General features: G+C 47.1%; 1 protein-coding gene across 1 annotated transcript in view; it reads left to right on the top strand.

Moving 5' to 3' along the window:
- LOC127921223 (caskin-1-like) overlaps positions 1-27,785 on the top strand; it is a gene marked incomplete at its 3' end in the record, with an annotated part of 105,987 nt that overhangs the window by 43,759 nt on the left and 34,443 nt on the right. Inside the window, exons 5-10 of the mRNA XM_052504994.1 lie at positions 1,443-1,538; positions 4,750-4,871; positions 8,716-8,824; positions 14,531-14,639; positions 15,468-15,562; positions 15,724-15,841. Coding sequence (XP_052360954.1) covers positions 1,443-1,538; positions 4,750-4,871; positions 8,716-8,824; positions 14,531-14,639; positions 15,468-15,562; positions 15,724-15,841 — 649 coding nt within the window. The remainder of the gene's footprint in view (positions 1-1,442; positions 1,539-4,749; positions 4,872-8,715; positions 8,825-14,530; positions 14,640-15,467; positions 15,563-15,723; positions 15,842-27,785) is intronic.

Genomic DNA, 27,785 nt, shown 5'->3' with positions numbered 1-27,785 from the left:
TCAAAATTGTGATGGTACATGCCCATTGAACCATATTGCAAATGCACAGTGACTTTGCAAAAGTGAGAAAACAAACAAATGGACATGATGAAATCAACACAACGAGTGATGGAAAGGTACAACTATCACTGCTCGGCCATCCTGTGTTCATCAGGCCAGTCAATTTTGCATTTCTGCAGGATTTTTGAGCATGTCAAATTTCTTATTGCATTTGGCCCCCCAAAAAAGTGACTTTGACTTTTGACTTCCTATGAAATCATATAGCAAATGGACAAATCATATTCCTTATGCACAAGTAAGAAAAAAAAAATTATGATAATAAAATTTTACAAAAGTATATTCATACAGTCCTTACACATGATTAATTGACATAAAATCGAAACAATTTCTAAAAACGGTCCAGAAAGCACTTTTTTTCAAGGGTGATACGTTTTTTTTTTTAAAGTTCACATTTTCGACTTTTTCCTATATAATATATGCCATTTAGCAGACGCTTTTATCCAAAGCGACTTACAGTCATGTGTGCATACATTCTACGTATGGGTGGTCCCGGGAATCGAACCCACTACCCTGGCGTTACAAGCGCCATGCTCTACCAACTGTGCTACAGAAGGACCACACACATATGAAATCATATTGCAAATGGACAAAACATATTCCTTATGCGCAAGTAAACCCTGTGTATCTCTCTGTGTTCAGTCTGAGATGTTGTCCCAGTCTAACCCTGTGTATCTCTCTGTGTTCAGTCTGAGATGTTGTCCCAGTCTAACCCTGTGTATCTCTCTGTCTCTCTGTGTTCAGTCTGAGATGTTGTCCCAGTCTAACCCTGTGTATCTCTCTGTCTCTCTGTTCAGTCTGAGATGTTGTCCCAGTCTAACCCTGTGTATCTCTCTGTGTTCAGTCTGAGATGTTGTCCCAGTCTAACCCTGTGTATCTCTCTGTGTTCAGTCTGAGATGTTGTCCCAGTCTAACCCTGTGTATCTCTCTGTGTTCAGTCTGAGATGTTGTCCCAGTCTAACCCTGTGTATCTCTCTGTGTTCAGTCTGAGATGTTGTCCCAGTCTAACCCTGTGTATCTCTCTGTGTTCAGTCTGAGATGTTGTCCCAGTCTAACCCTGTGTATCTCTCTGTGTTCAGTCTGAGATGTTGTCCCAGTCTAACCCTGTGTATCTCTCTGTGTTCAGTCTGAGATGTTGTCCCAGTCTAACCCTGTGTATCTCTCTGTGTTCAGTCTGAGATGTTGTCCCAGTCTAACCCTGTGTATCTCTCTGTCTCTCTGTGTTCAGTCTGAGATGTTGTCCCAGTCTAACCCTGTGTATCTCTCTGTCTCTCTGTGTTCAGTCTGAGATGTTGTCCCAGTCTAACCCTGTGTATCTCTCTGTGTTCAGTCTGAGATGTTGTCCCAGTCTAACCCTGTGTATCTCTCTGTCTCTCTCTGTTCAGTCTGAGATGTTGCTGCAGCACCAGTCTAATCCGTGTATCTCCGACACGGCCGGTAAGACTCCTCTGGACCTGGCCTGTGAATTTGGACGAGTGGGGGTGAGTCACACACGCGCACGCGCACACACACACACACACACACACACACACACACACACACACACACACACACACACACACACACACACACACACACACACACACACACACACACACACACACACACACACACACACACACGCGCACACACACACACACACACACAAGTATAATGTGTACAGGTGGTGTCTCCTCAGTAGTAATGTGTGTATAATGTGTACAGGTGGTGTCTCAGTAGTAATGTGTGTATAATGTGTACAGGTGGTGTCTCCTCAGTAGTAATGTGTGTATAATGTGTACAGGTGGTCCAGCTGCTCCTCAGTAGTAATGTGTGTATAATGTGTACAGGTGGTGTCTCCTCAGTAGTAATGTGTGTATAATGTGTACAGGTGGTGTCTCCTCAGTAGTAATGTGTGTATAATGTGTACAGGTGGTGTCTCCTCAGTAGTAATGTGTGTATAATGTGTACAGGTGGTGTCTCAGTAGTAATGTGTGTATAATGTGTACAGGTGGTGTCTCCTCAGTAGTAATGTGTGTATAATGTGTACAGTTGGTGTCTCCTCAGTAGTAATGTGTGTATAATGTGTACAGGTGGTGTCTCAGTAGTAATGTGTGTATAATGTGTACAGGTGGTGTCTCCTCAGTAGTAATGTGTGTATAATGTGTACAGGTGGTGTCTCCTCAGTAGTAATGTGTGTATAATGTGTACAGGTGGTGTCTCCTCAGTAGTAATGTGTGTATAATGTGTACAGGTGGTGTCTCCTCAGTAGTAATGTGTGTATAATGTGTACAGGTGGTGTCTCCTCAGTAGTAATGTGTGTATAATGTGTACAGGTGGTGTCTCCTCAGTAGTAATGTGTGTATAATGTGTACAGGTGGTGTCTCCTCAGTAGTAATGTGTGTATAATGTGTACAGGTGGTGTCTCCTCAGTAGTAATGTGTGTATAATGTGTACAGGTGGTGTCTCAGTAGTAATGTGTGTATAATGTGTACAGGTGGTGTCTCCTCAGTAGTAATGTGTGTATAATGTGTACAGGTGGTGTCTCCTCAGTAGTAATGTGTGTATAATGTGTACAGGTGGTGTCTCCTCAGTAGTAATGTGTGTATAATGTGTACAGGTGGTGTCTCCTCAGTAGTAATGTGTGTATAATGTGTATAGGTGGTCCAGCTGCTCCTCAGTAGTAATGTGTGTATAATGTGTACAGGTGGTGTCTCAGTAGTAATGTGTGTATAATGTGTACAGGTGGTGTCTCCTCAGTAGTAATGTGTGTATAATGTGTACAGGTGGTGTCTCCTCAGTAGTAATGTGTGTATAATGTGTACAGGTGGTGTCTCCTCAGTAGTAATGTGTGTATAATGTGTACAGGTGGTGTCTCCTCAGTAGTAATGTGTGTATAATGTGTACAGGTGGTGTCTCCTCAGTAGTAATGTGTGTATAATGTGTACAGGTGGTGTCTCCTCAGTAGTAATGTGTGTATAATGTGTACAGGTGGTGTCTCCTCAGTAGTAATGTGTGTATAATGTGTACAGGTGGTGTCTCCTCAGTAGTAATGTGTGTATAATGTGTACAGGTGGTGTCTCAGTAGTAATGTGTGTATAATGTGTACAGGTGGTGTCTCCTCAGTAGTAATGTGTGTATAATGTGTACAGGTGGTGTCTCAGTAGTAATGTGTGTATAATGTGTACAGGTGGTCCAGCTGCTCCTCAGTAGTAATGTGTGTATAATGTGTACAGGTGGTGTCTCAGTAGTAATGTGTGTATAATGTGTATAGGTGGTGTCTCAGTAGTAATGTGTGTATAATGTGTACAGGTGGTGTCTCCTCAGTAGTAATGTGTGTATAATGTGTATAGGTGGTCCAGCTGCTCCTCAGTAGTAATGTGTGTATAATGTGTACAGGTGGTGTCTCCTCAGTAGTAATGTGTGTATAATGTGTACAGGTGGTGTCTCCTCAGTAGTAATGTGTGTATAATGTGTACAGGTGGTGTCTCCTCAGTAGTAATGTGTGTATAATGTGTACAGGTGGTGTCTCAGTAGTAATGTGTGTATAATGTGTACAGGTGGTGTCTCAGTAGTAATGTGTGTATAATGTGTACAGGTGGTGTCTCCTCAGTAGTAATGTGTGTATAATGTGTACAGGTGGTGTCTCCTCAGTAGTAATGTGTGTATAATGTGTACAGGTGGTGTCTCCTCCGTAGTAATGTGTGTATAATGTGTACAGGTGGTGTCTCCTCAGTAGTAATGTGTGTATAATGTGTACAGGTGGTGTCTCCTCAGTAGTAATGTGTGTATAATGTGTACAGGTGGTGTCTCCTCAGTAGTAATGTGTGTATAATGTGTACAGGTGGTGTCTCAGTAGTAATGTGTGTATAATGTGTACAGGTGGTGTCTCCTCAGTAGTAATGTGTGTATAATGTGTACAGGTGGTCCAGCTGCTCCTCAGTAGTAATGTGTGTATAATGTGTACAGGTGGTGTCTCCTCAGTAGTAATGTGTGTATAATGTGTACAGGTGGTGTCTCCTCAGTAGTAATGTGTGTATAATGTGTACAGGTGGTGTCTCAGTAGTAATGTGTGTATAATGTGTACAGGTGGTCCAGCTGCTCCTCAGTAGTAATGTGTGTATAATGTGTACAGGTGGTGTCTCCTCCGTAGTAATGTGTGTATAATGTGTACAGGTGGTGTCTCCTCAGTAGTAATGTGTGTATAATGTGTACAGGTGGTGTCTCCTCAGTAGTAATGTGTGTATAATGTGTACAGGTGGTGTCTCCTCAGTAGTAATGTGTGTATAATGTGTACAGGTGGTGTCTCAGTAGTAATGTGTGTATAATGTGTACAGGTGGTGTCTCCTCAGTAGTAATGTGTGTATAATGTGTACAGGTGGTCCAGCTGCTCCTCAGTAGTAATGTGTGTATAATGTGTACAGGTGGTGTCTCCTCAGTAGTAATGTGTGTATAATGTGTACAGGTGGTGTCTCCTCAGTAGTAATGTGTGTATAATGTGTACAGGTGGTGTCTCAGTAGTAATGTGTGTATAATGTGTACAGGTGGTCCAGCTGCTCCTCAGTAGTAATGTGTGTATAATGTGTACAGGTGGTGTCTCCTCAGTAGTAATGTGTGTATAATGTGTACAGGTGGTGTCTCCTCAGTAGTAATGTGTGTATAATGTGTACAGGTGGTGTCTCCTCAGTAGTAATGTGTGTATAATGTGTACAGGTGGTCCAGCTGCTCCTCAGTAGTAATGTCTGTGCAGCGATGATCGAGCCGAAGCCATCGAACCCCAACGGCGTCTCTCCTCTTCACCTGGCCGCCAAGAACGGACACATCGATGTCATACGGTCAGGACATGACATCATCGCTGACATCGTCACTCTGACTTCATCATGACTGACAGCATCATCGTTCTGACATCATCATCACTCTGACATCTCATCGTTCTGACATCATCACCACTCTGACATCATCACCACTCTGACATCATCATCACCACTCTGACATCATCACCACTCTGACATCATCATCACCACTCTGACATCATCACCACTCTGACATCATCACCACTCTGACATCATCATCACCACTCTGACATCTCGTAACCACTCTGACATCATCACCACTCTGACATCATCACCACTCTGACATCATCATCACCACTCTGACATCACCACCACTCTGACATCATCACCGCTTTGACATCTCGTAACCACTCTGACATCATCACCACTCTGCCATCATCACCACTCTGACATCATCACCACTCTGACATCATCATCACCACTCTGACATCATCACCACTCTGACATCATCACCACTCTGACATCATCATCACCACTCTGACATCATCACCACTCTGACATCTCGTAACCACTCTGACATCATCACCACTCTGACATCATCATCACCACTCTGACATCATCACCACTCTGACATCATCATCACCACTCTGACATCATCACCACTCTGACATCATCACCACTCTGACATCATCATCACCACTCTGACATCACCACCACTCTGACATCATCACCGCTTTGACATCTCGTAACCACTCTGACATCATCACCACTCTGACATCATCACCACTCTGACATCATCACCACTCTGACATCATCATCACCACTCTGACATCATCACCACTCTGACATCATCACCACTCTGACATCATCATCACCACTCTGACATCATCACCACTCTGACATCTCGTAACCACTCTGACATCATCATCACTCTGACATCATCATGACTGACAGCATCATCGTTCTGACATCATCATCACTCTGACATCTCATCGTTCTGACATCATCACCACTCTGACATCATCATCACCACTCTGACATCATCATCACTCTGACATCATCATGACTGACAGCATCACCACTCTGACATCATCACCACTCTGACATCATCATGACTGACAGCATCATCGTTCTGACATCATCACCACTCTGACATCATCACCACTCTGACATCATCATCACCACTCTGACATCATCACCACTCTGACATCATCATCACCACTCTGACATCATCACCACTCTGACATCATCACCACTCTGACATCATCATCACCACTCTGACATCTCGTAACCACTCTGACATCATCACCACTCTGACATCATCACCACTCTGACATCATCATCACCACTCTGACATCTCGTAACCACTCTGACATCATCACCACTCTGACATCATCACCACTCTGACATCATCATCACCACTCTGACATCACCACCACTCTGACATCATCACCGCTTTGACATCTCGTAACCACTCTGACATCATCACCACTCTGACATCATCACCACTCTGACATCATCATCACCACTCTGACATCATCACCACTCTGACATCATCACCACTCTGACATCATCACCACTCTGACATCATCACCACTCTGACATCATCATCACCACTCTGACATCATCACCACTCTGACATCATCACCACTCTGACATCATCATCACCACTCTGACATCATCACCACTCTGACATCTCGTAACCACTCTGACATCATCACCACTCTGACATCATCATCACCACTCTGACATCATCACCACTCTGACATCATCACCACTCTGACATCATCATCACCACTCTGACATCATCACCACTCTGACATCATCATCACCACTCTGACATCATCATCACCACTCTGACATCATCATCACTCTGACATCATCATCACCACTCTGACATCATCACCACTCTGACATCTCGTAACCACTCTGACATCATCACCACTCTGACATCATCATCACCACTCTGACATCATCACCACTCTGACATCGTAACCACTCTGACATCATCACCACTCTGACATCGTAACCACTCTGACATCATCACCACTCTGACATCATCATCACCACTCTGACATCTCGTAACCACTCTGACATCATCACCACTCTGACATCATCACCACTCTGACATCATCATCACCACTCTGACATCACCACCACTCTGACATCATCACCGCTTTGACATCTCGTAACCACTCTGACATCATCACCACTCTGACATCATCACCACTCTGACATCATCATCACCACTCTGACATCATCACCACTCTGACATCATCACCACTCTGACATCATCACCACTCTGACATCATCAACCACTCTGACATCATCATCACCACTCTGACATCATCACCACTCTGACATCATCACCACTCTGACATCATCATCACCACTCTGACATCATCACCACTCTGACATCTCGTAACCACTCTGACATCATCACCACTCTGACATCATCACTCTGACATCATCACCACTCTGACATCATCACCACTCTGACATCATCATCACCACTCTGACATCATCACCACTCTGACATCATCATCACCACTCTGACATCATCATCACCACTCTGACATCATCATCACCACTCTGACATCATCATCACTCTGACATCATCATCACCACTCTGACATCATCACCACTCTGACATCTCGTAACCACTCTGACATCATCACCACTCTGACATCATCATCACCACTCTGACATCATCACCACTCTGACATCGTAACCACTCTGACATCACCACCACTCTGACATCATCACCGCTTTGACATCTCGTAACCACTCTGACATCATCACCACTCTGACATCATCACCACTCTGACATCATCATCACCACTCTGACATCATCATCACCACTCTGACATCATCACCACTCTGACATCATCACCACTCTGACATCATCAACCACTCTGACATCATCATCACCACTCTGACATCATCACCACTCTGACATCATCACCACTCTGACATCATCATCACCACTCTGACATCATCACCACTCTGACATCTCGTAACCACTCTGACATCATCACCACTCTGACATCATCACTCTGACATCATCACCACTCTGACATCATCACCACTCTGACATCATCATCACCACTCTGACATCATCACCACTCTGACATCATCATCACCACTCTGACATCATCATCACCACTCTGACATCATCACCACTCTGACATCATCACCACTCTGACATCATCATCACCACTCTGACATCATCACCACTCTGACATCATCATCACCACTCTGACATCATCATCACCACTCTGACATCATCACCACTCTGACATCTCGTAACCACTCTGACATCATCACCACTCTGACATCATCATCACCACTCTGACATCATCACCACTCTGACATCGTAACCACTCTGACATCATCACCACTCTGACATCGTAACCACTCTGACATCATCACCACTCTGACATCATCACCACTCTGACATCATCACCACTCTGACATCATCACCACTCTGACATCATCATCACCACTCTGACATCATCACCACTCTGACATCATCACCACTCTGTGGCTCAGGTGGTAGAGCATGGCGCTTGTAACGCCAGGGTAGTGGGTTCGATTCCCGGGACCACCCATACGTAGAATGTATGCACACATGACTGTAAGTCGCTTTGGATAAAAGCGTCAGCTAAATGGCATATATTATTATTATTATTATCACCACTCTGACATCATCACCACTCTGATATCATCACCACTCTGACATCATCACCACTCTGATATCATCACCACTCTGACATCACCACTCTTTTATGTGTTTGTATTGTGTGTGTGTGTGTGTGTGTGTGTGTGTGTGTGTGTGTGTGTGTGTGTGTGTGTGTGTGTGTGTGTGTGTGTGTGTGTGTGTCAGTCTGCTGATCCAAGCAGGTATAGACATCAACAGACAGTCTGAGTCGGGGACGGCGCTGCATCAGGCAGCTCTCTGTGGAAAGACTGAGGTGGTGAGACTGCTGTTGGATGTGAGTACAACTATTTATAACACTGACCTCTAGCCCTGACCTCTAGCCCTGACCTCTAGCCCTGACCTCTAGCCCTGACCTCTATTCCTGACCTCTAGCCCTGACCTCTAGCCCTGACCTCTAGCCCTGACCTCTAGCCCTGACCTGTAGCTCTGACCTCTAGCCCTTTTATTTATTTTTTTTATTTTTTATTTCACCTTTATTTAACCAGGTAGGCTAGTTGAGAACAAGTTCTCATTTGCAACTGCGACCTGGCCAAGATAAAGCATAGCAGTGTGAACAGACAACACAGAGTTACACATGGAGTAAACAATTAGCAAGTCAATAACACAGTAGAAAAAAATGGGCAGTCTATATACAATGTGTGCAAAAGGCATGAGGAGGTAGGCGAATAATACAATTTTGCAGATTAACACTGGAGTGATAAATGATCAGATGGGCATGTACAGGTAGAGATATTGGTGTGCAAAAGAGCAGAAAAGTAAATAAATAAAAACAGTATAAAAACAGTATGGGAATGAGGTAGGTGAAAAAGGGTGAGCTATTTACCTATAGACTATGTACAGCTGCAGCGATCGGTTAGCTGCTCGGATAGCTGATGTTTGAAGTTGGTGAGGGAGATAAAAGTCTCCAACTTCAGCGATTTTTGCAATTCGTTCCAGTCACAGGCAGCAGAGTACTGGAACGAAAGGCGGCAAATGAGGTGTTGGCTTTAGGGATGATCAGTGAGATACACCTGCTGGAGCGCGTGCTACGGATGGGTGTTGCCATCGTGACCAGTGAACTGAGATAAGGCGGAGCTTTACCTAGCATGGACTTGTAAATGACCTGGAGCCAGTGGGTCTGGCGACGAATATGTAGTGAGGGCCAGCCGACTAGAGCATACAAGTCGCAGTGGTGGGTGGTATAAGGTGCTTTAGTGACAAAACGGATGGCACTGTGATAGACTGCATCCAGTTTGCTGAGTAGAGTGTTGGAAGCCATTTTGTAGATGACATCGCCGAAGTCGAGGAGCGGTAGGATAGTCAGTTTTACTAGGTAAGCTTGGCAGCGTGAGTGAAGGAGGCTTTGTTGCGGAATAGAAAGCCGACTCTGGATTTGATTTTTGATTGGAGATGTTTGATGTGAGTCTGGAAGGAGAGTTTGCAGTCTAGCCAGACACCTAGGTACTTATAGATGTCCACATATTCAAGGTTGGAACCATCCAGGGTGGTGATGCTAGTCGGGCATGCGGGTGCAGGCAGCGATCGGTTGAAAAGCATGCATTTGGTTTTACTCGCGTTTAAGAGCAGTTGGAGGCCACGGAAGGAGTGCTGTATGGCATTGAAGCTCGTTTGGAGGTTTGATAGCACAGTGTCCAATGACGGGCCGAAAGTATATAGAATGGTGTCGTCTGCGTAGAGGTGGATCAGGGAATCGCCCGCAGCAAGAGCAACATCATTGATATATACAGAGAAAAGAGTCGGCCCGAGAATTGAACCCTGTGGCACCCCCATAGAGACTGCCAGAGGACCGGACAGCATGCCCTCTGATTTGACACACTGAACTCTGTCTGCAAAGTAATTGGTGAACCAGGCAAGGCAGTCATCCGAAAACCGAGGCTGTTGAGTCTGCCGATAAGAATTTGGTGATTGACAGAGTCGAAAGCCTTGGCGAGGTCGATGAAGACGGCTGCACAGTACTGTCTTTTATCGATGGCGGTTATGATATCATTTAGTACCTTGAGTGTGGCTGAGGTGCACCCGTGACCGGCTCGGAAACCAGATTGCACAGCGGAGAAGGTACGGTGGGATTCGAGATGGTCAGTGACCTGTTTGTTGACTTGGCTTTCGAAGACCTTAGATAGGCAGGGCAGGATGGATATAGGTCTATAGCAGTTTGGGTCCAGGGTGTCTCCTCCTTTGAAGAGGGGGATGACTGCGGCAGCTTTCCAATCCTTGGGGATCTCAGACGATATGAAAGAGAGGTTGAACAGGCTGGTAATAGGGGTTGCGACAATGGCGGCAGATAGTTTCAGAAATAGCGGGTCCAGATTGTCAAGCCCAGCTGATTTGTACGGGTCCAGGTTTTGCAGCTCTTTCCGTGGACCTCTAGCCCTGACCTCTAGCCCTCTATTCCTGACCTCTAGCACTGACCTCTCGCCCTCTAGCCCTGACCTCTATTCCTGACCTCTAGCCCTGACCTTTAGCACTGACCTCTAGCCCTCTAGCCCTGACCTCTATTCCTGACCTCTAGCCCTGACCTCTAGCCCTGACCTGTAGCCCTGACCTCTAGCCCTGACCTGTAGCCCTGACCTCTAGCCCTGACCTCTAGCCCTCTAGCCCTGACCTCTAGCCCTGACCTCTAACCCTGACCTGTAGCCCTGACCTCTAACCATGAACTCTAGCCTTGAACTCTAGCCCTGACCTCTAGCCCTCTAGCCCTGACCTCTAGCCATGACCTCTAGCCATAAACTCTAGCCCTGACCTCTAACCATGAACTCTAGCCTTGAACTCTAGCCCTGACCTCTAGCCCTCTTGCCCTGACCTCTAGCCCTGACCTCTATTCCTGATCTCTAACCCTGACCTCTAGCCCTGAACTCTAGCCCTGACCTTTAGCCCTGAACTCTCGCCCTGACGTCTAGCCATGACCTCTAACCCTGACCTGTAGCCCTGAACTCTAGCCTTGACCTCTAGCCATGAACTCTAGCCCTGACCTCTAGCCCTGACCTCTAACCTTGAACTCTAGCCCTGACCTGTAGCCCTCTAGCCCTGACCTGTAGCCCTGACCTCTAGCCCTCTAGCCCTGACCTGTAGCCCTGACCTCTAGCCCTCTAGCCCTGACCTGTAGCCCTGACATCTAGTCCTGGTCTCTTGCCCTCCAGCCCTAAACTCTAACCCTAACCACTAGCCCTGACCTCTAGCCCATAGCCCTGATCTTTGATCAGGTGCTTCTACACCTGCATTGCTTGCTGTTTGGGGTTTTAGGCTGGGTTTCTGTACAGCACTTTGAGATATCAGCTGATGAAAGAAGGGCTATATAAATACATTTGATTTGATTTGATTTGACCCTGACCTCTAGCCCTGACCTCTAACCCTCTTGCACATATATCCATCCACATGTTCTAAGCCAGAACCGTCCAGAGTAGTGATGCTAGTTGGGCGGGCAGTTTTACTAGCGTTTAAGAGCAGTTGGAGTCCACGGATGGAGTGTTGTAAGGCATTGATGCTCGATTGGAGGTTTGTTAACACAGTATCCAATGAAGTGCCAGAAGTATACAGAATGGTGTCGTCTGCGTAGAGGTGGATCAGAGAATCACCAGCAGCAAGAGCGACATCATTGATGTACACAGAGGAAAGAGTCGGTCCGAGAATTGAACCCTGTGGCACCCCCTTATAGACTGCCAGAGGTCCCGGACAACAGGCCCTCCGATTTGACACAGAACTCTATCTGAGAAGTAGTTGGTGAACCAGGCGAGGCAATCATTACAGAAACCAAGGCTGTTGAGTCTGCCGATAAGTTTACGGTGACTGATAGACTCAATCTGGCCTTGGCCAGGTCGATGAAGGACGGCTGCACAGTACTGACTTTTATCGATGGCGGTGATGATATCGTTTAGTACCTTGAGCGTGGCTGAGGTGCAGCAGTTCATGTGGTGGTCCTAAAAGTAACTAGAGTTCATCTAGGTTCATTATGGGTTATATCTCCAGTTCATCCGGTCCTAATAGTAACTATAATTCATCTAGGTTCATTATGGGTTGTAACTCTAGTTCATCTGGTCCTAATAGTAACTATAATTCATCTAGGTTCATTATGGGTTATATCTCTAGTTCATCTGGTCCTAATAGTAACTACAGTTCATCTAGGTTCATTATGGGTTATATCTCCAGTTCATCTGGTCCTAATAGTAACTATTATTCATCTAGGTTCATTATGGGTTGTATCTCTAGTTCATCTGGTCCTAATAGTAACTAGAGTTCATCTAGGTTCATTATGGGTTCTATCTCTAGTTCATCTGGTCCTAATAGTAACTAGAGTTCATCTAGGTTCATTATGGGTTATATCTCTAGTTCATCTGGTCCTAATAGTAACTATAATTCATCTAGGTTCATTATGGGTTATATCTCCAGTTCACGTGGTGCTCCTAGATTTCATGTGGTGCTCCTAGATTTTATGTGGTGCTCCTAGATTTCATGTGGTGCTCCTAGATTTTATGTGGTGCTCCTAGATTTCATGTGGTGCTCCTAGATTTTATGTGGTGCTCCTAGATTTCATGTGGTGCTCCTAGATTTTATGTGGTGCTCCTAGATTTCATGTGGTGCTCCTAGATTTTATGTGGTGCTCCTAGATTTCATGTGGTGCTCCTAGATTTCATGTGGTGCTCCTAGATTTCATGTGGTGCTCCTAGATTTCATGTGGTGCTCCTAGATTTCATGTGGTGCTCCTAGATTTCATGTGGTGCTCCTAGATTTCATGTGGTGCTCCTAGATTTTATGTGGTGCTCCTAGATTTTATGTGGTGCTCCTAGATTTCATGTGGTGCTCCTAGATTTTATGTGGTGCTCCTAGATTTCATGTGGTGCTCCTAGATTTCATGTGGTGCTCCTAGATTTCATGTGGTGCTCCTAGATTTTATGTGGTGCTCCTAGATTTCATGTGGTGCTCCTAGATTTTATGTGGTGCTCCTAGATTTCATGTGGTGCTCCTAGATTTTATGTGGTGCTCCTAGATTTCATGTGGTGCTCCTAGATTTTATGTGGTGCTCCTAGATTTCATGTGGTGCTCCTAGATTTCATGTGGTGCTCCTAGATTTTATGTGGTGCTCCTAGATTTTATGTTGTGCTCCTAGATTTCATGTGGTGCTCCTAGATTTCATGTGGTGCTCCTAGATTTCATGTGGTGCTCCTAGATTTCATGTGGTGCTCCTAGATTTCATGTGGTGCTCCTAGATTTCATGTGGTGCTCCTAGATTTCATGTGGTGCTCCTAGATTTCATGTGGTGCTCCTAGATTTCATGTGGTGCTCCTAGATTTTATGTGGTGCTCCTAGATTTTATGTGGTGCTCCTAGATTTCATGTGGTGCTCCTAGATTTTATGTGGTGCTCCTAGATTTCATGTGGTGCTCCTAGATTTTATGTGGTGCTCCTAGATTTTATGTTGTGCTCCTAGATTTCATGTGGTGCTCCTAGATTTTATGTGGTGCTCCTAGATTTCATGTGGTGCTCCTAGATTTCATTTGGTGCTCCTAGATTTTATGTGGTGCTCCTAGATTTTATGTGGTGCTCCTAGATTTCATGTGGTGCTCCTAGATTTTATGTGGTGCTCCTAGATTTCATGTGGTGCTCCTAGATTTTATGTGGTGCTCCTAGATTTTATGTTGTGCTCCTAGATTTCATGTGGTGCTCCTAGATTTTATGTGGTGCTCCTAGATTTTATGTGGTGCTCCTAGATTTCATGTGGTGCTCCTAGATTTCATTTGGTGCTCCTAGATTTCATTTGGTGCTCCTAGATTTCATGTGGTGCTCCTAGATTTTATGTGGTGCTCCTAGATTTCATGTGGTGCTCCTAGATTTTATGTGGTGCTCTGAGATTTCATGTGGTGCTCCTATATTGTATGTGGTGCTCCTAAAGTTGGGAGCATCAGCACTACCAATGAAAAATGTACATTTTGAGCCTTGGATGTATTGACGATGTTTCGATTGATGATTATTGGTTATTGATCCCGTAGAGTGGCATCAGTGCTGGGGTGAGGAACACTCTGTGTCAGACGGCTCTGGACATCGTTAACCAGTTCACCGCCACACAGGCCAGCAGAGAGATCAAACAGCTGCTGAGAGGTAACCCCTGACCCCTGACCCCTGAACTCTAACTAACCTCACAGGCCAGCAGAGAGATCAAACAGCTGCTGAGAGGTAACCCCTGACCCCTAACCCCTGAACTCTAACTAACCTCACAGGACAGCAGAGAGATTAAACAGCTGCTGAGAGGTAACCCCTGACCCCTGAACTCTAACTAACCACACAGGCCAGCAGAGAGATCAAACAGCTGCTGAGAGGTAACCCCTGACCCCTGAACTCTAACTAACCATATAGGACAGTAGAGAGATTAAACAACTGCTGAGAGGTAACCCCTAACACCTGACCCCTAACCCCTGAACTCTAACTAACCTCACAGGCCAGCAGAGAGAACAAACAGATACTGAGAGGTAACCCCTGACCCCTGAACTCTCACTAACCTTACAGGACAGCAGATATATTAAACAGCTACTGAGAGGTAACCCCTAACCCCTGACCTCTAACTAACCATTCAGGCCAACAGAGAGATTAAAGAGCTATTGAGAGGTAACCCCTGACCCCTGACCCCTGAACTCTAACTAACCATACAGGACAGAAGAGAGATTAAACATCTCCTGAGAGGTAACCCCTGACCCCTGAACTCTAACAAACCTTACAAGACAGAAGAGAGATTAAACATCTCCTGAGAGGTAACCCCTAACCCCTGAACTCTAACTAACTATACAGGACAGCAGGGAGATTAAACAGCTGGGTGTGTGTGTGTTTTGACGTTGAGTTTGACTCTGTGTGTGTGTGTGTGTGTGTGTGTGTGTGTGTGTGTGTGTGTGTGTGTGTGTGTGTGTGTGTGTGTGTGTGTGTGTGTGTGTGTAGATGCGTCAGCTGCGATGCAGGTCAGAGCTCTGACAGAGTACTGCAACAACTACGACCTGACGAGCCTCAACATCAAGACTGGAGACATCATCACGGTACACACACACACACACACACACACACACACACACACACACACACACACACACACACACACACACACACACACACACACACACACACACACACACACACACACACACACACACACACACACACACTCAGATGCACCTAACCAGTGGTGTGTGTGTGTTAGGTTCTGGAGCAGCATTCTGACGGCCGGTGGAAGGGTTGTATCCATGACAACCGGACAGGAAATGACCGCGTCGGCTACTTCCCCTCCAGCATGGTGGAGGTGATCAGCAAGAGGCCAGGTGACCAGCACACAGTGACCCCAGACCCCTAACAGAGAGAGAGAGAGACCAGCACACAGCGTGTGTGTGAGGGTTAGACAGCACTCTGTGTCTCAGCTGTCTCCTAACTTGTCATCCCTCCATCCCTCCGTCTTCCTTCCCTCCCCCTGCTGCCTATCTGTCTCTGTACCTGTAATTACCTCGTAGACTGTCCCTGCTGTCTACCTGTCATTACCTCGTAGACTGTCCCTGCTGCCTACCTGTCATTACCTCGTAGACCGTCCCTGCTGCCTATCTGTCATTACCTCGTAGACCGTCCCTGCTGACTACCTGTCATTACCTCGTAGACCGTCCCTGCTGACTACCAGTCATTACCTGGTAGACCGTCCCTGCTGACTACCAGTCATTACCTCGTAGACCGTCCCTGCTGCCTACCTGTCATTACCTCGTAGACCGTCCCTGCTGCCTACCTGTCATTACCTCGTAGACCGTCCCTGCTGACTACCTGTCATTACCTCGTAGACCGTCCCTGCTGACTACCTGTCATTACCTCGTAGACCGTCCCTGCTGCCTATCTGTCATTACCTCGTAGACCGTCCCTGCTGCCTATCTGTCATTACCTCGTAGACCGTCCCTGCTGCCTACCTGTCATTACCTCGTAGACCGTCCCTGCTGCCTACCTGTCATTACCTCATAGACCGTCCCTGCTGCCTACCTGTCATTACCTCGTAGACCGTCCCTGCTGCCTACCAGTCATTACCTCGTAGACCGTCCCTGCTGACTACCTGTCATTACCTCGTAGACCGTCCCTGCTGACTACCAGTCATTACCTCGTAGACCGTCCCTGCTGTCTACCTGTAATTACCTCGTAGACCGTCCCTGCTGCCTACCTGTCATTACCTCGTAGACCGTCCCTGCTGCATACCTGTCATTACCTCGTAGACCGTCCCTGCTGCCTACCTGTCATTACCTCGTAGACCGTCCCTGCTGCCTACCAGTCATTACCTCATAGACCGTCCCTGCTGCCTACCAGTCATTACCTCGTAGACCGTCCCTGCTGCCTACCAGTCATTACCTCGTAGACCGTCCCTGCTGACTACCTGTCATTACCTCGTAGACCGTCCCTGCTGCCTACCTGTCATTACCTCGTAGACCGCCCCTGCTGACTACCAGTCATTACCTCGTAGACCGTCCCTGCTGCCTACCTGTCATTACCTCGTAGACCGTCCCTGCTGCCTACCTGTAATTACCTCGTAGACCGTCCCTGCTGACTACCTGTCATTACCTCGTAGACTGTCCCTGCTGTCTACCTGTCATTACCTCGTAGACCGTCCCTGCTGACTATCTGTCATTACCTCGTAGACCGTCCCTGCTGCCTACCTGTCATTACCTCGTAGACCGTCCCTGCTGCCTATCTGTCATTACCTCGTAGACCGTCCCTGCTGCCTACCTGTAATTACCTCGTAGACCGTCCCTGCTGCCTACCTGTCATTACCTCGTAGACCGTCCCTGCTGACTACCTGTAATTACCTCGTAGACCGTCCCTGCTGACTACCAGTCATTACCTGGTAGACCGTCCCTGCTGCCTACCTGTCATTACCTCGTAGACCGTCCCTGCTGCCTACCTGTCATTACCTCGTAGACCGTCCCTGCTGCCTACCAGTCATTACCTCGTAGACCGTCCCTGCTGACTACCAGTCATTACCTCGTAGACTGTCCCTGCTGACTACCTGTCATTACCTCGTAGACCGTCCCTGCTGACTACCTGTCATTACCTCGTAGACCGTCCCTGCTGACTATCTGTCATTACCTCGTAGACCGTCCCTGCTGACTACCAGTCATTACCTGGTAGACCGTCCCTGCTGACTATCTGTCATTACCTCGTAGACCGTCCCTGCTGACTACCAGTCATTACCTGGTAGACCGTCCCTGCTGACTACCTGTCATTACCTGGTAGACCGTCCCTGCTGACTACCTGTCAATACCTCGTAGACCGTCCCTGCTGACTACCTGTCATTACCTCGTAGACCGTCCCTGCTGACTATCTGTCATTACCTCGTAGACCGTCCCTGCTGACTACCAGTCATTACCTGGTAGACCGTCCCTGCTGACTATCTGTCATTACCTCGTAGACCGTCCCTGCTGCCTACCTGTCATTACCTCGTAGACCGTCCCTGCTGACTATCTGTCATTACCTCGTAGACCGTCCCTGCTGACTATCTGTCATTACCTCGTAGACCGTCCCTGCTGACTACCAGTCATTACCTGGTAGACCGTCCCTGCTGACTACCTGTCATTACCTGGTAGACCGTCCCTCACCTCATCTCACCCTCCGTTTCAGATATTTAATTTACATCTTTTTACATTTGTTTTATTAGGTTTTTATATTTAATTTTGTTTTTATCAACATTTGTATATTTTAACTTTGAATGATATTGTTTTATATTTTAAATTATGATTATATAATATTGTGTTATGTTTATATCTAATATATACATATTTGAGTTGACTTATTATTATAGTTTTATATATTTTATATTTATATTGAGTTTTATTTGACTGGTTTGGGTTATAATATAATATTGTGTTATGGTTATATCTAATATAAATATTTGAGTTATTATTATAGTTTTATATATTTTAATTTATATTGAGTTTTATTTGACTGGTTTGGGTTATAATATAATATTGTGTTATGTTTATATCTAATATAAATATTTGAGTTATTATTATAGTTTTATATATTTTAATTTATATTGAGTTTTATTTGACTGGTTTGGGTTATAATATAATATTGTGTTATGTTTATATCTAATATAAATATTTGAGTTATTATTATAGTTTTATATATTTTAATTTATATTGAGTTTTATTTGACTGGTTTGGGTTTGTTGTTGTTTCCCCTCCCTCTTCCTGGTTTGTATTTAGGCCCCTCCCTCTCCCAGCAGAGCCACACCCTCCTTCTACGTAGGCACGTCCCCTGTCCCTCCCCCTGCCTCGTTACCACGGTGAACGGCCACCGCTCCCACATGCTCCCACTGCCTCTTCCTCCTCATCCTCCTCTCACGCAAACCACACCTCTCTTCTCCTCCTTTGGTTATTCTCCTCTCCTCCTCTCTCTCCTCCTCCTCCTCCTCCTCCTCCTCCTCCTCCTCCTCCTCCTCCTCTCTCCTCTCCTCCCCTCTCTACAAGTCTGGAGCAGCCAAGCCTGCCAGGTATCCAGCTAAAACTCTTAGCTTGCGAATAAATCATATAATCAATACTATTTGCAATATAATCAATACTATGATCAGTACATCGTATGACTATAGTATTATTGTAGTGTGTGTCCCCATCACTGTGGTTAGTGCTCGTAATAGTATTAGTAGCAGTATTAGTTGTAGTAGTATTAGTAGCAGTATTAGTTGTAGTAGTATTAGTAGCAGTATTAGTTGTAGTAGTAGTATTTGCAGTATTATCAATAGTTGTAGTAGTATTATTTGTAGTCTAGATATTATAGATCTGTTGTTGTTGTTGTTGTTGTTGTTGTTGTTGTTGTTGTTGTTGGTACTAATACTAGTTCTACATGTAGTAGTGGTGCTTGTGGTGGTTTTAGTGTTAGTTATAGTCTAGATATTATAGATCTGTTGTTGTTGTTGTTGTTGTTGTTGTTGTTGTTGTTGTTGTTGTTGTGGTACTAATACTAGTTCTACATGTAGTAGTGGTGCTTGTGGTGGTTTTAGTGTTAGTTATAGTCTAGATATTATAGATCTGTTGTTGTTGTTGTTGTTGTTGTTGTGGTACTAATACTAGTTCTACATGTAGTAGTGGTGCTTGTGGTGGTTTTAGTGTTAGTTATAGTCTAGATATTATAGATCTGTTGTTGTTGTTGTTGTTGTTGTTGTTGTTGTGGTACTAATACTAGTTCTACATGTAGTAGTGGTGCTTGTGGTGGTTTTAGTGTTAGTTATAGTCTAGATATTATAGATCTGTTGTTGTTGTTGTTGTTGTTGTTGTGGTACTAATACTAGTTCTACATGTAGTAGTGGTGCTTGTGGTGGTTTTAGTGTTAGTTATAGTCTAGATATTATAGATCTGTTGTTGTTGTTGTTGTTGTTGTTGTTGTTGTTGTGGTACTAATACTAGTTCTACATGTAGTAGTGGTGCTTGTGGTGGTTTTAGTGTTAGTTATAGTCTAGATATTATAGATCTGTTGTTGTTGTTGTTGTTGTTGTGGTACTAATACTAGTTCTACATGTAGTAGTGGTGCTTGTGGTGGTTTTAGTGTTAGTTATAGTCTAGATATTATAGATCTGTTGTTGTTGTTGTTGTTGTTGTTGTTGTGGTACTAATACTAGTTCTACATGTAGTAGTGGTGCTTGTGGTGGTTTTAGTGTTAGTTATAGTCTAGATATTATAGATCTGTTGTTGTTGTTGTTGTTGTTGTTGTTGTTGTTGTACTAATACTAGTTCTACATGTAGTAGTGGTGCTTGTGGTGGTTTTAGTGTTAGTTATAGTCTAGATATTATAGATCTGTTGTTGTTGTTGTTGTTGTTGTTGTGTTGTTGTGGTACTAATACTAGTTCTACATGTAGTAGTGGTGCTTGTGGTGGTTTTAGTGTTAGTTATAGTCTAGATATTATAGATCTTGTGGTGGTTTTATGGTTATAGTCTGTTGTTGTTGTTGTTGTTGTTGTTGTGGTACTAATACTAGTTCTACATGTAGTAGTGGTGCTTGTGGTGGTTTTAGTGTTAGTTATAGTCTAGATATTATAGATCTGTTGTTGTTGTTGTTGTTGTTGTTGTTGTTGTGGTACTAATACTAGTTCTACATGTAGTAGTGGTGCTTGTGGTGGTTTTAGTGTTAGTTATAGTCTAGATATTATAGATCTGTTGTTGTTGTTGTTGTTGTTGTTGTGGTACTAATACTAGTTCTACATGTAGTAGTGGTGCTTGTGGTGGTTTTAGTGTTAGTTATAGTCTAGATATTATAGATCTGTTGTTGTTGTTGTTGTTGTTGTTGTGGTACTAATACTAGTTCTACATGTAGTAGTGGTGCTTGTGGTGGTTTTAGTGTTAGTTATAGTCTAGATATTATAGATCTGTTGTTGTTGTTGTTGTTGTTGTTGTTGTTGTTGTTGTGGTACTAATACTAGTTCTACATGTAGTAGTGGTGCTTGTGGTGGTTTTAGTGTTAGTTATAGTCTAGATATTATAGATTAGGTATGCATGGCCTGTGCTGCTCACTCACGTGTCTCCACTCCGTCTCTGTCTGCCAATCTATCTTGTCCTATTTCTATGTATCACTACGTATAAATCATTTAAGGACTTTGTGTGGTTTTGTGTGTAGATGGGGTAAGGTGAGGTGTAGGTGGGGTAAGGTGAGGTAAGGTGGGGTAAGGTGGGATTGTATGGTGGTGTGTAGGTGGGGTAAGGTGGGATTGTATGGTGGTGTGTAGGTGGGGTAAGGTGGGATTGTATGGTGGTGTGTAGGTGGGGTAAGGTGAGGTAAGGTGGGGTAAGGTGGGGTAAGGTGGGGTAAGGTGGGGTAAGGTGGGGTTGTATGGTGGTGTGTAGATGGGGTAAGGTGGGGTTGTATGGTGGTGTGTAGATGGGGTAAGGTGGGATTGTATGGTGGTGTGTAGGTGGGGTAAGGTGAGGTAAGGTGGGGTAAGGTGGTGTAAGGTGGGGTAAGGTGGGGTAAGGTGGGGTTGGATGGTGGGGTGTAGGTGGGGTAAGGTGGGGTTGTATGGTGGGGTGGAGATGGGGTAAGGTGGGGTAAGGTGGGGTAAGGTGGGGTAAGGTGAGGTAAGGTGGGGTAAGGTGGGGTTGTATGGTGGTGTGTAGGTGGGGTAAGGTGGGGTTGTATGGTGGTGTGTAGATGGGGTAAGGTGAGGTTGTATGGTGGTGTGTAGGTGGGGTAAGGTGAGGTTGTATGGTGGTGTGTAGGTGGGGTAAGGTGGGGTTGTATGGTGGTGTGTAGGTGGGGTAAGGTGGGGTTGTATGGTGGTGTGTAGGTGGGGTAAGGTGGGGTTGTATGGTGGTGTGTAGATGGGGTAAGGTGGGGTTGTATGGTGGTGTGTAGATGGGGTAAGGTGGGGTTGTATGGTGGTGTGTAGATGGGGTAAGGTGGGGTAAGGTGGGGTAAGGTGGGGTTGGATGGTGGGGTGGAGATGGGGTAAGGTGGGGTTGTATGGTGGTGTGGAGATGGGGTAAGGTGGGGTAAGGTGAGGTTGTATGGTGGTGTGTAGGTGGGGTAAGGTGGGGTTGTATGGTGGTGTGTAGATGGGGTAAGGTGGGGTTGTATGGTGGTGTGTAGATGGGGTAAGGTGGGGTAAGGTGGGGTAAGGTGAGGTTGTATGGTGGTGTGTAGGTGGGGTAAGGTGGGGTTGTATGGTGGTGTGTAGATGGGGTAAGGTGAGGTTGTATGGTGGTGTGTAGGTGGGGTAAGGTGAGGTTGTATGGTGGTGTGTAGGTGGGGTAAGGTGGGGTTGTATGGTGGTGTGTAGGTGGGGTAAGGTGGGGTTGTATGGTGGTGTGTGGGGTAGGTGGGGGTAAGGTGGGGTTGTATGGTGGTGTGTAGATGGGGTAAGGTGGGGTTGTATGGTGGTGTGTAGGTGGGGTGGTAAGGTGGGGTTGTATGGTGGTGTGTAGGTGGGGTAAGGTGGGGTTGTATGGTGGTGTGTAGATGGGGTAAGGTGGGGTTGTATGGTGGTGTGTAGATGGGGTAAGGTGGGGTTGTATGGTGGTGTGTAGGTGGGGTAAGGTGGGGTTGTATGGTGGTGTGTAGGTGGGGTAAGGTGGGGTTGTATGGTGGTGTGTAGATGGGGTAAGGTGGGGTTGTATGGTGGTGTGTAGATGGGGTAAGGTGGGGTTGTATGGTGGTGTGTAGGTGGGGTAAGGTGGGGTTGTATGGTGGTGTGTAGGTGGGGTAAGGTGGGGTTGTATGGTGGTGTGTAGATGGGGTAAGGTGAGGTTGTATGGTGGTGTGGAGATGGGGTAAGGTGGGGTTGTATGGTGGTGTGGAGATGGGGTAAGGTGGGGTTGTATGGTGGTGTGGAGATGGGGTAAGGTGGGATTGTATGGTGGTGTGTAGATGGGGTAAGGTGGGGTAAGGTGGGGTTGGATGGTGGTGTGTAGATGGGGTAAGGTGGGGTAAGGTGGGGTTGGATGGTGGTGTGTAGATGGGGTAAGGTGGGGTTGTATGGTGGTGTGGAGATGGGGTAAGGTGGGGTTGTATGGTGGTGTGGAGATGGGGTAAGGTGGGATTGTATGGTGGTGTGTAGATGGGGTAAGGTGGGATTGTATGGTGGTGTGTAGATGGGGTAAGGTGGGGTTGTATGGTGGTGTGTAGATGGGGTAAGGTGAGGTAAGGTGGGGTAAGGTGGGGTAAGGTGGGGTAAGGTGGGGTGTAGGTGGGGTAAGGTGGGGTTGTATGGTGGTGTGTAGATGGGGTAAGGTGGGATTGTATGGTGGTGTGTAGGTGGGGTAAGGTGGGTAAGGTGGGGTAAGGTGGGGTAAGGTGGGGTAAGGTGGGGTAAGGTGGGGTTGGATGGTGGGGTGTAGGTGGGGTAGGGTGGGGTTGTATGGTGGTGTGGAGATGGGGTAAGGTGGGGTAAGGTGGGGTAAGGTGAGGTAAGGTGGGGTAAGGTGGGGTTGTATGGTGGTGTGTAGGTGGGGTAAGGTGGGGTTGTATGGTGGTGTGTAGATGGGGTAAGGTGAGGTTGTATGGTGGTGTGTAGGTGGGGTAAGGTGAGGTTGTATGGTGGTGTGTAGGTGGGGTAAGGTGGGGTTGTATGGTGGTGTGTAGGTGGGGTAAGGTGGGGTTGTATGGTGGTGTGTAGGTGGGGTAAGGTGGGGTTGTATGGTGGTGTGTAGATGGGGTAAGGTGGGGTTGTATGGTGGTGTGTAGGTGGGGTAAGGTGGGGTTGTATGGTGGTGTGTAGATGGGGTAAGGTGGGATAAGGTGGGGTAAGGTGGGGTTGGATGGTGGGGTGGAGATGGGGTAAGGTGGGGTTGTATGGTGGTGTGGAGATGGGGTAAGGTGGGGGTAAGTATGGTGAGGTTGTTGTATGGTGGTGTGTAGGTGGGGTAAGGTGGGATTGTATGGTGGTGTGTAGATGGGGTAAGGTGGGGTTGTATGGTGGTGTGTAGATGGGGTAAGGTGGGGTAAGGTGGGGTAAGGTGAGGTTGTATGGTGGTGTGTAGGTGGGGTAAGGTGGGGTTGTATGGTGGTGTGTAGATGGGGTAAGGTGAGGTTGTATGGTGGTGTGTAGGTGGGGTAAGGTGAGGTTGTATGGTGGTGTGTAGGTGGGGTAAGGTGGGGTTGTATGGTGGTGTGTAGGTGGGGTAAGGTGGGGTTGTATGGTGGTGTGTAGGTGGGGTAAGGTGGGGTTGTATGGTGGTGTGTAGATGGGGTAAGGTGGGGTTGTATGGTGGTGTGTAGGTGGGGTAAGGTGGGGTTGTATGGTGGTGTGTAGGTGGGGTAAGGTGGGGTTGTATGGTGGTGTGTAGATGGGGTAAGGTGGGGTTGTATGGTGGTGTGTAGATGGGGTAAGGTGGGGTTGTATGGTGGTGTGTAGGTGGGGTAAGGTGGGGTTGTATGGTGGTGTGTAGGTGGGGTAAGGTGGGGTTGTATGGTGGTGTGTAGATGGGGTAAGGTGGGGTTGTATGGTGGTGTGTAGATGGGGTAAGGTGGGGTTGTATGGTGGTGTGTAGGTGGGGTAAGGTGAGGTTGTATGGTGGTGTGTAGGTATAAGGTGGGGTTGTATGGTGGTGTGTAGATGGGGTAAGGTGGTTTGTATGGTGGTGTGGAGATGGGGTAAGGTGGGGTTGTATGGTGGTGTGGAGATGGGGTAAGGTGGGGTTGTATGGTGGTGTGGAGATGGGGTAAGGTGGGGTTGTATGGTGGTGTGTAGATGGGGTAAGGTGGGGTAGGTGGGGTTGGATGGTGGTGTGTAGATGGGGTAAGGTGGGGTAAGGTGGGGTTGGATGGTGGTGTGTAGATGGGGTAAGGTGGGGTTGTATGGTGGTGTGGAGATGGGGTAAGGTGGGGTTGTATGGTGGTGTGGAGATGGGGTAAGGTGGGATTGTATGGTGGTGTGTAGATGGGGTAAGGTGGGATTGTATGGTGGTGTGTAGATGGGGTAAGGTGGGGTTGTATGGTGGTGTGTAAATGGGGTATGGGGTAAGGTGGATATTAAGGTGGGGTTGTATGGTGGTGTGTAGGTGGGGTAAGGTGGGGTTGTATGGTGGTGTGTAGATGGGGTAAGGTGGGGTTGTATGGTGGTGTGTAGGTGGGGTATGGTGGGGTAAGGTGGGGTTGTGGGGTTGTATGGTGGTGTGTAGATGGGGTGGTGGGGTGTATGGTGGGGTTGTATGGTGGTGTGGAGATGGGGTAGGGTTGTATGGTAGTGTGTAGATGGGGTATTGGTGGTGTGTAGATGGGGTAAGGTGGGGTTGTATGGTGGTGTGATGGGGTAAGGTGGGGTTGTATGGTGGTGTGTAGATGGGGTAAGGTGGGGTTGTATGGTGGTGTGTAGGTGGGGTGGTGGTTGTATGGTGGTGTGTAGATGGGGTAAGGTGGGGTTGTATGGTGGTGTGTAGATGGGGTAAGGTGGGGTTGTATGGTGGTGTGTAGGTGGGGTAAGGTGGGGTTGTATGGTGGTGTGTAGATGGGGTAAGGTGGGGTTGTATGGTGGTGTGTAGATGGGGTAAGGTGGGGTTGTATGGTGGTGTGTAGATGGGGTAAGGTGGGATTGTATGGTGGTGGATGTGGGGTGGAGATGGGGTAAGGTGGGGTTGTATGGTGGTGTGTAGATGGGGTAAGGTGGGGTTGTATGGTGGTGTGTAGATGGGGTAAGGTGGGGTTGTATGGTGGTGTGTAGATGGGGTAAGGTGGGGTTGTATGGTGGTGTGTAGATGGGGTAAGGTGGGGTTGTAAGGTGGGGTAAGGTTTGTATGGTGGTGTGTAGATGGGGTAAGGTGGGGTTGTATGGTGGTGTGTAGATGGGGTAAGGTGGGGTTGTTGTATGGTGGTGTGTAGGTGGGGTAAGGTGGGGTTGTAGGTGGTGGTGTGTATGGTGGGGGGTAAGGTGGGGTTGTATGGTGGTGTGTAGGTGGGGTAAGGTGGGGTTGTATGGTGGTGTGTAGATGGGGTAAGGTGGGGTTGTATGGTGGTGTGTAGGTGGGGTAAGGTGGGGTGGTGTATGGTGGTGTGTAGGTGGGGTAAGGTGGGGTTGTATGGTGGTGTGTAGATGGGGTAAGGTGGGGTTGTATGGTGGTGTGTAGATGGGGGTAAGGTGGGGTTGTATGGTGGTGTGTAGGTGGGGTAAGGTGGGGTGGGGTGTGTATGGTGGTGTTGTATGGTGGTGTGTAGATGGGGTAAGGTGGGGTTGTATGGTGGTGTGTAGATGGGGTAAGGTGGGGTTGTATGGTGGTGTGTAGATGGGGTTGTATGGTGGGTGTAGGTTAAGGTATGGTGGTGTGTAGATGGGGTAAGGTGAGGTGGGGTAAGGTGGGGTTGTATGGTGGTGTGTAGATGGGGTAAGGTGGGGTTGTATGGTGGTGTGTAGATGGGGTAAGGTGGGATTGTATGGTGGTGTGTAGATGGGGTAAGGTGGGGTTGTATGGTGGTGTGTGGGGTAGATGGTGGGGGGTAAGGTGGGGTTGTGGTGGTGTGTATGGTGGTGTGGTGGTGTGGAGATGGGGTAAGGTGGGGTTGTATGGTGGTGTGTAGATGGGGTAAGGTGGGGTTGTATGGTGGTGTGTAGGTTGTATGGTGGTGTGTAGATGGGGTAAGGTGGGGTTGTATGGTGGTGTGTAGATGGGGTAAGGTGGGTGGTGTGTAGATGGGGTAAGGTGGGGTTGTATGGTGGTGTGTAGATGGGGTAAGGTGGGGTTGTATGGTGGTGTGGAGATGGGGTAAGGTGGGGTTGTATGGTGGTGTGGAGATGGGGTAAGGTGGGGTTGTATGGTGGTGTGGAGATGGGGTAAGGTGGGGTTGTATGGTGGTGTGTAGATGGGGTAAGGTGGGGTTGTATGGTGGTGTGTAGATGGGGTAAGGTGGGGTTGTATGGTGGTGTGTAGATGGGGTAAGGTGGGGTTGTATGGTGGTGTGTAGATGGGGTAAGGTGGGGTTGTATGGTGGTGTGTAGATGGGGTAAGGTGGGGTTGTATGGTGGTGTGTAGATGGGGTAAGGTGGGGTTGTATGGTGGTGTGTAGATGGGGTAAGGTGGGGTTGTATGGTGGTGTGTAGATGGGGTAAGGTGGGGTTGTATGGTGGTGTGTAGATGGGGTAAGGTGGGGTTGTATGGTGGTGTGTAGATGGGGTAAGGTGGGGTTGTATGGTGGTGTGTAGATGGGGTAAGGTGGGGTTGTATGGTGGTGTGTAGATGGGGTAAGGTGGGGTTGTATGGTGGTGTGGAGATGGGGTAAGGTGGGGTTGTATGGTGGTGTGTAGATGGGGTAAGGTGGGGTTGTATGGTGGTGTGTAGATGGGGTAAGGTGGGGTTGTATGGTGGTGTGTAGATGGGGTAAGGTGGGGTTGTATGGTGGGGTAGATGGGGTAAGGTGGGGTTGTATGGTGGTGTGTAGATGGGGTAAGGTGGGGTTGTATGGTGGTGTGTAGGTGGGTAAGGTGAGGTTGTATGGTGGTGTGTAGATGGGGTAAGGTGGGGTTGTTGTATGGTGGTGTGTAGATGGGGTAAGGTGGGGTTGTATGGTGGTGTGTAGATGGGGTAAGGTGGGGTTGTATGGTGGTGTGTAGATGGGGTAAGGTGGGGTTGTATGGTGGTGTGTAGATGGGGTAAGGTGGGGTTGTATGGTGGTGTGTAGATGGGGTAAGGTGGGGTTGTATGGTGGTGTGTAGATGGGGTAAGGTGGGGTTGTATGGTGGTGTGTAGATGGGGTAAGGTGGGGTTGTATGGTGGTGTGTAGATGGGGTAAGGTAAGGTATGGTGGTGTGTAGGTGGGTAAGGTGGTGG

This window comes from Oncorhynchus keta, unplaced genomic scaffold, assembly GCF_023373465.1.
Source record: "Oncorhynchus keta strain PuntledgeMale-10-30-2019 unplaced genomic scaffold, Oket_V2 Un_contig_2177_pilon_pilon, whole genome shotgun sequence".
Taxonomy (NCBI): domain Eukaryota; kingdom Metazoa; phylum Chordata; class Actinopteri; order Salmoniformes; family Salmonidae; genus Oncorhynchus; species Oncorhynchus keta.
Note: the sequence above shows the minus strand (reverse complement) of the source record. Positions and strands in the feature narration are given on the sequence as shown.